We start from the raw sequence: 14409 nt of genomic DNA on the forward strand, positions 1-14409 counted from the left end.
TACAAATGCCCCGTAAAAATGGTATTGTTTGAATTTTTTATGAGATCGATAAATTTTTGTTTTCTTTACCCTTTATCATTAGATTTCAATTGCTTTAAAAGTGGTTCTTATTTTAATGGCTATGTGAATAAACGAATATAATGGAACATGGAGATAAGAAAACAGTAAGCAAGGTTAAAAGTTAACAGTGAAGTGAAACATTCATTGTTTATGGATCATGATTTGTAAATACAGACCACGATTCCTTTTTTTTTTGGTTTTGTTTTGGTCTTTAAATGCCATTGATGTCTTCTGTTGTACCTTAATTGTAATTAAATCCAAGTGTGTGTCCTTCAGTTTTATTTATTCATTTTTTTACTCTGTCTATTTCATGGGTCTTTTGAAATAAACTTTTAAGTGCTGTGTTTTTTAAAAAGTGTTTTAAGCTGCTGTTTTTCTCTGCAGGTGCGTCCTCTGCGATTGTCTCAGCTATTGACGCCAAAGTCAATTACATTATAAATTAACTGTCTTTATGTCTATTATTGTGCTGTATTACCTATTGATCGACACTCCTTGTAATAAATTAATCAAGAACTTTAATTTCAACATTAAACAGTGAAGTATAATACGTGAAATAATTATTATTTGCAATATTTCCATCAATCAATATGCGGCAAACTCAATTTTTTGCTCTTTGCAATTATAATTTTAAATTACAATTTTTCCCTAGGGTACTGGAAAAAGTACGGGGTGTTAGAAAAAAATATCTATGGTATTATTGAAAATTCTTTTCATCTTATCTACCACATAATTTATTAAATATTAGTGGAAATGGCACATGTCTCGTGATGGAATGAAGCACTGAATTGCTTAATTTGTTGGGAATTTTTAAAAAAAATTCGCAGGAAATAAAACAGAAAAAACTATACTACCGTTATTATGCATCATTACACCAAGCCATTCGTCCACGAAATATATGAGATTTTTCATAATACTGCTCTAAAATTGGGAAATACGACTACTCGCGCACAGAAAAGAAGAACCATTGGATTTAAACATAAATTTGGAATATGTTCGAAGCATTTATAAATATACAACATACCTTAATTTTTTTTCTAAATTTCTCATTAATTTAGGCGATTCTCTATTAAATACATATGAAAAGCATATGGTGGACATGAATTGTCTTTGATTTTAATCAATGCATAGAGTTTGAATTCCTAAAGTTGTTGAACGTGGAGATTGGTCCTTTGGATGCCACCTAATAAAACCGAAGTTCAAAAATGATTACGTTAAAACAAAATTTAATACATATAAACGTGTATACAAAAACATTATAAACGTACATATATGTAGTAAATCCATTTTTCAGTTTTAATTACAATTTTAAAAGTTTGATTAAATATAAGGCTATACATGTTATAGAAAATGACTGATCAACAAAATGTTATTTTATATGTCACCAGTCGGCAGGTATGCTAATTCCTCCATGGTCCTCCACCTGATCCGACCTATGATGGTTTAGATGTCCGTGTTTACTGTGCGTTTGATTTGTATTGCTCAATGAACTTTTGAGTTTGAATACTGTTCGTTATCTCGATGTTTTTATCATGTAGACAGTATAAAATTCAGGACTCAGATGTGCCGATTCACAGAGATTGTTCATCGAAAGGAAAACAACAAAATCTGTCTTAATATGACTTTTTTTCAGCTATAATAGCAATCTATCATGAAGTGGCGAATGATGTTTGGCTTTCTTCATATCAATTGTTTGAAAAATATTTGCACACTGAATTGTCAACGGACTTTTCTGTTTGTCTGATCATAAAAAGGACGCCCATTGGGTGTGACAGGTTGACAGGGGATGCTTACTCCTCCATGACATCTGATCCCACCGACGATGTTTAGGAGGTTTGTGTTTGTTCATTTGCTCTTCTCCAGGTTTGTATTCAAGCTTTAATACTGTTCGTTGTCTATACTTTTCGTTACAGAGATAGCAGAACGTTCTTATCTGCCAAGATTAAGATGCTGTTTGTTTAAATTTTTTGTAAAGACGGAATTAGCTTCGGTCATACAATCTTCTCTCATCCTTCTCTCTCCATCACGTATCATATCAAAATAAACACAGTTTGATTTAAAACATTTACGTTACCTGGAACAATAACAAATGTTATGCCTTGTACCATTCATGTAAATTAAAAACTTTATTTGTTTATTTTATACTTTGATCGAAATAAAAATATTTAATTGTGTTCAATTGTGTCGAACACGGATATTGCGAATTCACGGATATAGCGAAGTCATTTTTGATCCCCAACTAAATGATTTTAATGAATTTCTTATACGATATAACGAATTACAGTTATAGCGAAGTAATTTCATATGCCCCAGTGACCTCGTTATAACCGAGTTTTACTGTATATTTAAATCCGAAGATGTCAACCCGAGTTTCGAAAAATAAATTTTAATTATTTATTCTTGATGGTGTCAAACTAGGAGCAAATGTTTTTATTTTAAATTTTGAGCCCCTAAGAAGACCAAAGATAATATTGATTGAAGTGATAGTTTTTTATGCTTATGCTTAATATCTGTAGGAACTCCAATTATGTCACTCGTGATATACATGTTTGTAGAAAGGTTAGTTTTTAGTTTCCATTGCTGCTGTCTTTTGTTTGGAACAGAGGTTCTCCAATCGCTGGCAGTCTAACAGGACGATGAAGACAAAGAACAAGGTCAGTACCGCGATACCAATGCCCCCCATACACACAGCTACAGGACGGTCCTCGTATACACTTATCTTTGTCAGCTTAAACGCTAAATAAATAAAAAAAATACTACAGACCTACTTCTATAAATATAAATTATTTCCACGCGCCACGAGACTTCTGTATTCACCTAGTAAACAGAATTATCCGTAATCATCATTAGTATTTGACAGCTTATTGGATAAAAATTTTTGTGATGTATGTTAGTCAAAATTTGATTCAAGGATACTTTTACAGGGAACTTTATTATAAAGAATGTAGAATTTGTTAAATGATAATTTTTAAAGTCCATTGACATCAACTTATTTTTCTGAAGTCAGTTTCGTTTAAAAATAGTTCAAAAGACTCACCATTCGTGTCCCTTGGGTTAACATGGAGTTCTTTTATTATTTCTTCTATAGACGTGATGGTAGTATTGCCATTAAATGAACTCTTGGGTCTGATAGCACTGCTTACAAATCCTTTCCAAATGGAACAAAGCGCATTTTTATTATTAAAGAATTAATTATTTTTCTAATTCCCTTTTTAATGAAATCTGCATGTGTGCGACAAGCATCTACTCTATAATAATACCATCATTTCATTAACCGCATAGTGATAACAAAAATATTAATGAATTTTAAATATAGCGTGAGAATGTTTGAAAGTCTACATTAGCCGTTATGTGACAATAATTATACGTGTTAGGGTTCATGTAAATTACGGAATTTTTTTTCAAACATTTTCTGTTTAAACTTCATACCTTGAGAAAACACTACTCACCCTCTTTGAAACAAAGGGCACCAGAGACAAAAGAGGGGTCTGTAAAGCTGCACTGTCTCCATAACTGGGTTCCATCGGTCGATGTCAGAAAACACAATTCTCCCGAGGGAGCGGTCATCATTGCAGCCGCCATAGGCTCAATATTCCAGTTCCTAGGCGTACCTTTGATGTTATGAACACCAAGCCACAACTCTGTGTTTATACCTGTTGAGCTGATGATTGTGAAAGTGAAACTAAGACATTTAACCCTGATTAAAAAATACTTTGCAAAACGATCATCAAACAAACATCATTTTAATATCACATACACAATTTTATCAAATGTATTTGTAGATGCAGTCACGTATCTGTGATATTTTGGACAACTCATTACAATATATCATGGTATGTTTTATACAGATTTAAGATGTGTGGTGACTTTTTCCATCTTCATTTCCATATTATTTTATACTTTAACCCTTCAACATTCACTAAAAATCGATAAACAATATAATATACACTTCAAATCTGAATTGTCTACATGAGAAGTAAACATTGAATGTGACCATGGGGTCGACATTTAGATCTACTGACGACGTTTCATAAATTAACAATAGTTATATAATAATTCGACTCGATATATCTCAGTTACCACGAAATAAAAAGAATGTCAATTTTAGAAAAAAATATATTTCCTCTGAGTACGATCAGTTTTTAAAATGAGACATTTCACTGACAAATAAGTTAAGATTAGAGGGATTTCAGTACATTCATTTAAAGCCAACATTTTGTGAATTCTGACTTCATACTAATTTTGTCATGATTAATTTGACAACGTAGTATTCTGTCTACCTGATCAAAATTAAGGACTGAGAATGTGTGTGTCTGGTCGAAGGGGGAGGCTCACTCCTACATGGCACCTGATCCCATATCTGAATTTTCTGGGGAGACGTCTCTGATCATAGATTTTTATTGATTTTTCAGAATTGAATTTATGTAGCATTATTAACAATGAATATCGAACATGTAATGGATTCGCAGAGTCGTCATACGAATTTTTTTTTTCTAAATGGGAAATATACGAACAACAGTTTCATGAAATCAATGTAATTTTTAACAAAGAAACGATAATTCATATTTCAGATCTTTCTTTTTACTATAAGCTTAATCACATAAATGTCTGAGGATAAGAAACTCACTTGGCAATAGATCTTATAAGGTTCGTTATAAATGAGAACTGGCTATCATCTATAACGGGAGATAACTGCCCACCCTCACACCGACACTTGTCCATGGCGTCTTTTACAGACCACGTGGTCTGATTGACAGCCTTTGACGTCATCCAATAGCAGTGACGCCTGTGTTTCTGGTCGGCTGTGGAGTTCCAAGATAAACATTGACGGGTCCAATCTGAAAATGTAACAAAACATGACATAACATATATCCGACTTTACAGGTAATCAGCTTTAATTTTGCTTTGTCACTTTAATTTTCAAAGAATTCGTGCATTGACTGAAAACTGTTAATTATCTTCACTTTTCGTGCGCATGTCGTTTTCAGTCGTGCATATTTAAGATTCGTAAATATACGCGTGAAATTAACGTAATTTCGCAAGAAGCGACACACGCGAAATACAATAACTCGACTTTATTTTTATGGTGTTGAAATCTATGTAAAATCTCTTGATCAACCGTCCATTCGCGAATTATCATTCTCGCGATTTTTGATAATATAATAATTTCACATTTGCGATAATAAATTCTAGAAAAAATAAGAATCTACAGTGTCTAAGATTGTTAGAATGAGAAAGAAAGTCATGAGCTCTTTGATTTTTTATTAGATTTAATTCTAATGTTAAATACTGTTAGTCACTCATTCATTAGAGTTATGTTTAACAGTTTCAGGTATCATTGAAGCATTTAATGAGTTGAATATTAGATTATCTCTAGTCTTTGTAAAATATCATATCAGTATTTTTACATCTGAAAACGAAAGCAAGATTTCCATCTCTAAAAAATAAGGTCGATAGAACTGTTTTCCCACAAATTTTAATTAAAAAAAATGGTTTAATAACCATTTAATTTTCTACTTAAATAAATAATTGTGGGAAGACAGTACCAAAGAAAGTTGAAACTGTTTTAAAATGTAATCTCGAATATTACTACGAGTATACTTTATTTAAATATATTCAACAGATACTATATGGAAAAAAATGTAGATGATTTAAAAAAAAATGATTCTTATTTTTCAAAATAGATTGAAATTGTGAAATATAGCTACATATAATATTCATGATAATTATGTCGTGCTAGTAATTTCATGTTAAGAATTTATACAATGAACGCTTTAATACATTCATATACCTTCCATGTAACACAGCATATCAGTTGTTGTGAAGGAGCACTCCTTGTCTTGTGTTTGATTGTCGTGATACACTCCACCATGCGATTTGGAATTAATTACAGCACAGTTTTGGTCTGTGTCGCCATTTGGTTGGCTCACTGGATAATTTGTCATTGTGAATAAAAATTCATTTCCAGGGATACTACTACCATCAAAATTTACCCACGTGTCCTCTTTGATAACGTCCATAGTTCCAATATATGTTTCTACTCTGAAAATAATATTTGCAGGACATACTTATTTGTGTTTTTTTTTTTTAGTTTAAGGTCAAGATCTAGTAAATGAAAGGTGCCTACAGATTTATCAAACTTGAGAAATGAATTCCTTTATTGATGCTTTACAACTTCAGCTTGGTCAAATAAGGTGTTTCGGGGCATAATTTGTAGGTAAACAAGATAAAAAACTGTATTTTAAATTGTCATTTTCAATGAAATATTAAGAAAACAAGTCATGAATATGGGAGTTACCTTCATATTCGACAAAGAAAATGTATCCAGATTGCCTACAGTCTCTCAGAAAATGGTAATTAGTATGTTCCTGGCCTCTTCTTTAAATAAATATCAAATTTAATATAGTTTAATATAATTTACTTTTCATGTGATTTTAAATTGAATGTCATAAAAATACCCTATTTTCTACATTATTCTGCTAAAGCCGTAAAGTACGGGGGAAAAAAGCTGAAATTGATTATGACGTCATGATTGATCTAGCATCAAAACATTAGTCTAAAGTTATTTACTAGATCTTGACCTTAAAATATATTTTATTGAGTGAATTGGATTGAACAGTATGCATAAATACATACGATTGTTCTCTCCATTCGTTTGTTTACTTATTTGTTCGATTAAAATATAATTTTTAATGGAGGACAAATTGATTTTAGGAGCATGCGGTGTTATATACTGGAATAGATTACAAAACAAAAGTTGCCTTTGCATATTAATTATACCAGCTTTGCATTAATTTTGTATAACGGATTTTCTTTCAAACACACGTTTACCAATTTAATAATGATCTTTCACCATATTCACAGTCATTTAAAATAAAAAAAAAAATAGGCGTTTTTGATCAATTATCAATAAATAATATCAGTGACAATACTCAACACTGAACACTTTATACAAAAATTAAGAGAAACATTTTCAACTGAAATAAGGGGAAAGGTAACAGATTGGGAGGATGACTTACGCTGTAGGTGGTCGAAGCTTGAGAAGAAAATTAAATTGGTAGCTGTCGATGTAGGGCGCCAAACGGCCACCATACTGAGCGCAGTACTCGTCTGCTTCAAAGGCAGTTCTTGAAGAGATACGGTTAAACCAGTAACAGTGTTTCCGGTATTTTCCATCAAGGGAGGAAACCCATTCTAAGCAGGATAAACAGGAAGTCCCTGGTCAAAAGAATAATAAAATTAGAAGTCGTCTAGCTATCAATTAAATAATAAATTACGTACATTTATGAAGTATATGGAGATAACCCTCAGTATTAAGCTCAAAAGTCCAATAAACAATACAAAAAAAGAATCAGGGCAAACACGGACCCCCGAAACATCAGAGGTGGGATCACGTACTGTGATGGAGTGAGCATCCCCTGCCGAATGGTCACAATCGTTTAATATTGTAAACCAATATGTCAATAATCTAAGATAAAAAAGATACGTTATCAAATTTGTTTGAGCAACCTTTTCATCGCAGGTACTTTAAAGATGGACATTCCGGCTCGTTTCTATATACCGGTTTATTTTTTTTTTAAATCTCGGATCGACACACCCTTTTTCCTACTTTTGTATTGTAATACCCACTACATGTTTTTAAAATCCAATCGTTTAGTCTCTGTATGCTATTAAGAAATATCTTGTATCGACTGATTCGTAAAAAGAAAGACATTGAAATTATAACGAACTAGTGCAACTATTAATTAGTAGAAGGTAATAATAAGGTATGTATTTATTGCTATAGCAATTACTATATACCCTCCCGCTTTTCAAGTGGGGGGCATATAGATACTATAGACAAGTGTCTGTCACATGTGTGTGACCTTAGGATATTTAACTGACTACACACGACAAGGGTCAACTATAGACTAAGTTGTTTTGCAAACTTTTTCAAGGTAAATTTTCTTTATTTATAGAGTAATATGACCTCTTTATTTAAGAGTAATATGACGCTATAACCTGCAGATGGTGTTTTTAACTTATTATGCCCACCACTTGAAAAGCGGGAGGGTATATACCTGTAATAATCGGGATGTCCGTTTGTTACGCTTTGGGGTTCCCATCTCTTATCCGCAACTCCTCTCATACCACTGAGTGAAATTTCAAGTGACTTTCACAGAATCTTTATTACAAATTGCCATTGTTACCTGCTAGTTTACTATTTCATCCGACACATATTTTAGGATTCCCATAGCAAAACATGGACATTGTTATTACATTCATATTAGAGGCGGGGGTATCACTTAGTGGGCTCATTGCTCACAGTACCTCTATCTTATACTCAAAAACATGCGCCGAATATAATTAGTTTTTAAACTTAGACAGGCTACTATCAGATAAGTTGATGTTGCAGGTATTTCAATAATTCGTTTTACGTCAGCATTTTGTAAATTCTTTGGTCATTATAATGGCCTTTTGAGCAAAAATAACCTAATCATTTGTACATGCTTTGGCTGACTTGTTACATATATTTTGTAAGGCCTTTGTTATTGTACTGACTTCGAATATAGAATGTTCCGTCTATGAACTTATAGGGCTCACGGCGGCTGCGGCCGGTTAACAGGGGATGTGTTATCCTACTAAGCCCCTGATCCAGCTCTAATATTTCCAGAGGTTCTTTTAGCCCTCTATACAATTTTGTTTATTTTTTATAGATCTTTTGAGATGTTTGATCACTGTTCGTTATCTTCTTTCATTTTTAGATTACACAAAATTCTCGAGGGATTTTTTTTTTATAGTTTTTTCCCAATCATGAAATGGAAAATGGAGGGGATGCTTACTCCTCCATGGCACCTGATCCCACCTTTGATGTTTTGGAGGTCCGTTTTTACTCTGCTCCTACATTGTATTTTGTACTATTTAATATATGATGGAAACAACTGAGTTTTTTTCAAAATGCCAGACCTAATGTCTGCCACAGATATTCTCCTATTCACACACAAAAAATTACTGCACAATCATTATTCATTTCAATAACACTGCATTTAAAAACGAAGTTTTCATTCTGATACAAAACAAGCGGCAACAAATATTAAATGTGATATATACATCATACGCAAAAACGTTTGGTTTTATTGAGAATTTACTTCGAATTCAAACATATTTTTAAACATAAAAATACCAAGATAATTAGATCGTTGGAATAGTCTGAATAAGTCTCTTACCTTGTAGAAAAGCAGAAACAATGATATATATTTTCATAAAATGCTCCATCTGATATATGTGTTTTGATTTTTTTCCGTTTTTCAAAAAATCCATTCTTCAATCACACCATATCTGCGCTTTTCTCTAGAGTTGTAAACACTCACATTAAAAAATATCGGTAATTCACTGAAAAACCCAAATGAGAAGTAATCCCTTGGAAAGTTCTTTATTGATCATGTAGCAACGAGCTGCAACCGTCATAAAAAAATAGGTAGGACTCTGACAATTGGAATTAATGGAAATTATTTAAGAGGGAACGCGACATGTTTTTTCATTATTCATACATGGCAGGATAATGTACATAAGGTGTTTTGAAAAGTCAATTGTTTCGATCTGGAAGGGTCTTTGTTGTTAAATAAAGGAAATTAATTTCAACTTTAAAGTTTTGAATCCAATTAACCACGAAGGTTAACAAAAATTGAGTAAATTCATGAATTCATTCTAACGTTTCTTGAAAACTTAACTTTTGCAACAGTTTTCAATTCAAATGATGAAAATATAAAATTATAAATTGAAAAAAATCCATACAATATTATTATACACCCGGTATCTATTTTATAGAACATGCAAAATGTGTACTTATTCAACTAATTAAGCTTTAGGTTTTAATAAAATTTTCAATTCTTATCCCATATATAAAAACATTTAATCAATAATGTAATTTATACATTTATATCATTCTTTTTGTTCCCTACAACTCTAAGACTGGTGCAAACGAAACCCACATCTGATATAAAAATTTATGAAAGAATATTCCCTTACCCCTAGAAAACAATATTTATAGCAATAATTAATTTGTTAATTTAACAATCATATAAGTATTCTGCGAAAAAAACTGTACATTTTCAAAATGTAAATTTGCATCAAGGGGCAAACCCAAATATCAGCTTTTGAATATTTAAAATTCGGGAAACGCAAAGTTACATAATGATTGGCGTTAGAAATGATTGCTGGTGTCCCAGTGAGAAAATGACATTATCTCATGTAATATTTAATAACATAAAATGTTCCTTGTTGTCAATGAACCATCAGTCAATTTAATTTTATAATGCTCAAAAGTCTTCTTTCATCAGGCACGTAGCATCGTTTTTGAAAGTGGGGGGGGGGCAACCTGAGTAATTTTTTTTTTTACTTTACCTAAAAAAGTTGGCAAGCAAGGGGGGGGGGGTAGTGGCCAACTTTCTTCAAGGCAAACTTCCTTTCACTTCCAATTTTTTCCTATATTTTCTTGCTATGTATATACTGTGGTAAAAAATGGGGGGGCCAACCATCTTTTCAATAGACATTTTCTATAGCAAAGGTAATGTTGGGAAAAAAAGCCGGGGGGGGGGGGGGGGCAGCCCCCCCCCCCTGGCCCCCCCGGATACTACGTGCCTGTTCATTAAAAAAAAATAATTTTCAATATATATTTATAAGTGAGGTAGTCTATTTTAAATATTTAGCACAAAGAAGTCAAGACTTTTGAATATCTTTTATCTTGAGAAAAGATACGTTTATATGCGTAGAATTTTAACTTAAGTGACGAAGAGGCAAAAAGAGATTAAATTTCTTCATTAACACTTTTCTCTCTCCTATTTTTTCTTTGCAAATGCTATTGATCTTTCAAACCTTTAATAGCCTAAACATCATATTACGCAGGAGGTAAAAATGTTCATTAAGCTTTATATACTGTATGTTTCAACTGAAGTTCAGATAGAAAAATTTTCATATTAAAGCCTTTTTAATCCTTTAATCCTTTATAATGCTGAGAAGCAAATAACTGATGGCTTAGCGGGTCTCTGTGAATTTTTAGAAACCATTTCAAGAAGACAAGGGAGTTGCGTATGATAAACCTTTTCTTATAATGTCCCGTGAATAGTATTCTAGGCCCAGGATTTCAGTTCTTATTGCTGATACAGAAAGTTTTAAATCTTATCTCCTCTGATTTTAATGCGTTCTTTACCAGTCTCCTGGATTCTTGAGGTAATGGTTTATGTCCTTTTGTAGAATTAAGCTGATCACTGCAAAAATAGGTTAACTATATTTCTTTCAGAAACGCAGCAAGAAGCTATGATGTAACTAGTGTCGGGTAATAATGCACGTAATTAAAGGAAATTGATATGTAACCTTGAAATATTTTATTTCCATAATAATAATAATAATAAATAATTGTTGAGTAGGTAGTTTGTTAAAAAGGAAAATAAATATTTCTTAGTCTTGACAAAAATAAAAAAAAAAAAAAAGATTTTTGTTTCAAAACAAAGGACATGTAGGCATGTACAGGTCGAATGAGTTCATGGACTACAAACGCTTTATTATAAGTGAGGAGGTTTGAACAAACTACTAATGCTAAATAAGGTATTATGTGTAACAATACTTTCTTAATAAATATTTGTTGTGGTATTATTTGGTAAACTAAATACTATCCTTTTTACTTTCGTTAAACCTCAGATGCTTCTCCATATAATATATTATATATATCATGTTATCATACACATTTGCACCAAAATATATTCGCATATTGCAACAGAGACCTTGGATGGATCTATATAGCTGCATTTATACCATCGTATATTTTTACTTCAAGTACCAATCCTCATTTCTCTGCCAGAATGTACTTTGCTCTGTATTTGCCCAAAAATGATATCAACAAATATTTGAATTGAAAAGAGCATTTTTTACAAATGTCAATGAAATATACAGCAGTATTGTTTGATATTAAATATAATCTATGTAGCTGCATTTTATCCAGATCCGAATACTACTCCTCGAGTAAAAGGAGCGGCAGTGGGTGTACTGGACGCCATAGGTTCCCCATTATTTCAGTTCAGAGTTGTATCCTTAATTTGTTTGAAGGCAATGTCGATACTGTGTGTTTACAGCAGCTGTGCTGGTTTTGTGAAGAATTTATGAATGACATGTATAGTTCTGCTCCTGTTAAAAGAACAGTATGCAGAATATTTAATTTCGGGAAATTATATTATATTATTTGATATCGAGATTTGATAAAAGTTTCATAAGCTCAATAACATCTTTTTTTATTGTATATTACATTTAACCTTTTGATTTACATCTCATTGTTATATCATACAACATCATGATTATATACTATTATAAATGTATTTTTTAAAAATATTTTCTGAAAAAATACCATAAACAATTTTTTAGTCAATTAGCTGACTGACGTTTCTTATACTAATAGTTAGTTCCATTATTTACAAACTGGATTTCGACAGATTAACCCGTTTTTTCCGACCACGACAAGGAGCACACGGTGGGTGTGACCGGTCGGCAGGGGATTCTTACTCCTCCATGTCATCTGATCCTACCTCTGATGTTTTAGGGGTCCATGTTTGCTCTGCTCCTGATTTGTAATGTTAAATGGACTTTTGAAATTAAATACTGTTCGTTATGTCTAAATATTTCATTGTTAATGATTCTCAAAGACCAATAATACTAGTTATCTTAAGAAAAGCCCCGATCCATTGAAAATCTGTCATGAAGAAGGCAGCAAATGCTGCTTTAAAGAAAGCTTTTTATCTGAAAGAAATTATTTCAAACATATTTGAATATGTAACAATATTAAAGCACTTACATGTACTTAATTAAAGAATACTTTCCTCACTCCCTGCAGTTAACAACAAAGCTTGCTTGCGTCTCGTTCAGTTAGTGGTCCAAAGAAATGTTTATTCAATCAAAATAAATATTTGGATATGTTCTTGTTGCTAAAAGTTTACATTTAAATGATTACATAAACATACGCAAAATGTCTTACATGGGTACATGAACATACGTAACTGTTACAGTTCGTCTAATTTAAAATTTTAACCAACAATGAATGAAGCAAAACATGGTTATTTGTTTAATATGTGGAGATCCTTAATCCATTACAATAAAAGGAATTGCATCCTTTGCTTAACAACACAATGAATGTGCTTTTAAAAGAATCAGTTTTTGTTTTCAGTTTCTTGCTGACCTTTGTTGTTTGGAACAGTACTTTTCCATTTGGTAGCAGTCTAGCAAGACGAAGAAAACAATTAACGATAAAAGTACAACAGTACCACCCCCCCCCTTTTTCAACTTCAATTTGTCACTGGTAATATATGGAGAAAGATTAGTTTTTAGTTCCCATCGCTACTTTCTGTTCTTTGGAACACAGCTTCACCATTTGTTGGCAGTCTAGTAGGACGATAAAAATAATTACTGATGCAAGTACACCAATTCCAACAGCCCCCATAGCCACAGCCGCGGGACGATCCTCGTATACACTGATCTTTGTCAGTTTAAACGCTAGAAATCAAAGTATGAATCTCATTATCAATAAAAAATTATAATCAAATCAAATGAAGTTGCTGTGATATTTATTTGCAATAATTATTTGATTGTTTTTCATTAACCAATATTCACTGAATCGTTATTCCTAAAAAGAAGCCGTAATTTAATGAATGTTTTTATTATTATTCATGACTAATATAATAACTCATATAAATAATTATAATTGCTTATACTATTAGAAAACAATTATGTATGTATTATCCAAAATAACCGAATAAACTATTTACCGTTGGTGTCCTTTGGGCTTACATAGAGCTCTTGTTTGATTTCTTCTGCGGACATTGCGTTGCCAAATTCCGAAAAAAAAATTAGTAGTAATGGGAAAAGTTCTTTTTGCTAAAAAGTTTGGTAATTAATTACCTTTTAATATCCATGCTCTGCTATCAAAAAAAAAACAATTTTTGTTATAATAACATACAGAAAAAAAGTTTGCTTATATCTCAAGGAAAAAATGACACCAATTAAGCTAAAAAAATTGTGTTAATTACTATTTTATGAACACATTTTCTGCTTTGGTATCGTACATGTACATTTAAAAAAATGCGCTATCATTGGACGTTTTGTTTAATGTTTAAAAAACTATAATTTGTTTGATGAAATCTCCACGTTTAAATTCGCCGAACGTATGATTAGGATTAGGGCGAGGGCGAAAGGACCTGGGCGAAAAAAAAAAGGTCCAAAATTCCCTTGCATACAGTATACATACCTTCTTTGTAGCACAAGGCACCAGAGATACTAGATGGGTCTGAGAAGTCACAATCTCGCCAGAACTGAGTGCCGAACGTAAATATC

General features: G+C 32.1%; 1 protein-coding gene across 1 annotated transcript; it reads right to left on the bottom strand.

The window, feature by feature from the left end:
• Positions 1–2596: 2596 nt before the first annotated feature.
• Positions 2597–13899, bottom strand: LOC134271678 (uncharacterized). Its single transcript, XM_062753890.1, has 9 exons — positions 13845–13899; positions 13421–13572; positions 13259–13298; positions 7077–7275; positions 5849–6099; positions 4685–4895; positions 3507–3718; positions 3095–3205; positions 2597–2793 (listed from the first exon to the last, which is right to left on the bottom strand). The coding sequence occupies exons 1-9, from the start codon at positions 13897–13899 to the stop codon at positions 2618–2620; spliced, it is 1407 nt and encodes a 468-aa protein (XP_062609874.1). The 3' UTR covers positions 2597–2617.
• Between the last annotated feature and the right edge of the window lie 510 nt (positions 13900–14409).

The sequence above is a fragment of the Saccostrea cucullata genome, unplaced genomic scaffold (genome assembly GCF_032062105.1).
Source record: "Saccostrea cucullata isolate Sc308-1 unplaced genomic scaffold, CSIRO_AGI_Scuc_v1 ctg1765, whole genome shotgun sequence".
Classification (NCBI taxonomy): domain Eukaryota; kingdom Metazoa; phylum Mollusca; class Bivalvia; order Ostreida; family Ostreidae; genus Saccostrea; species Saccostrea cuccullata.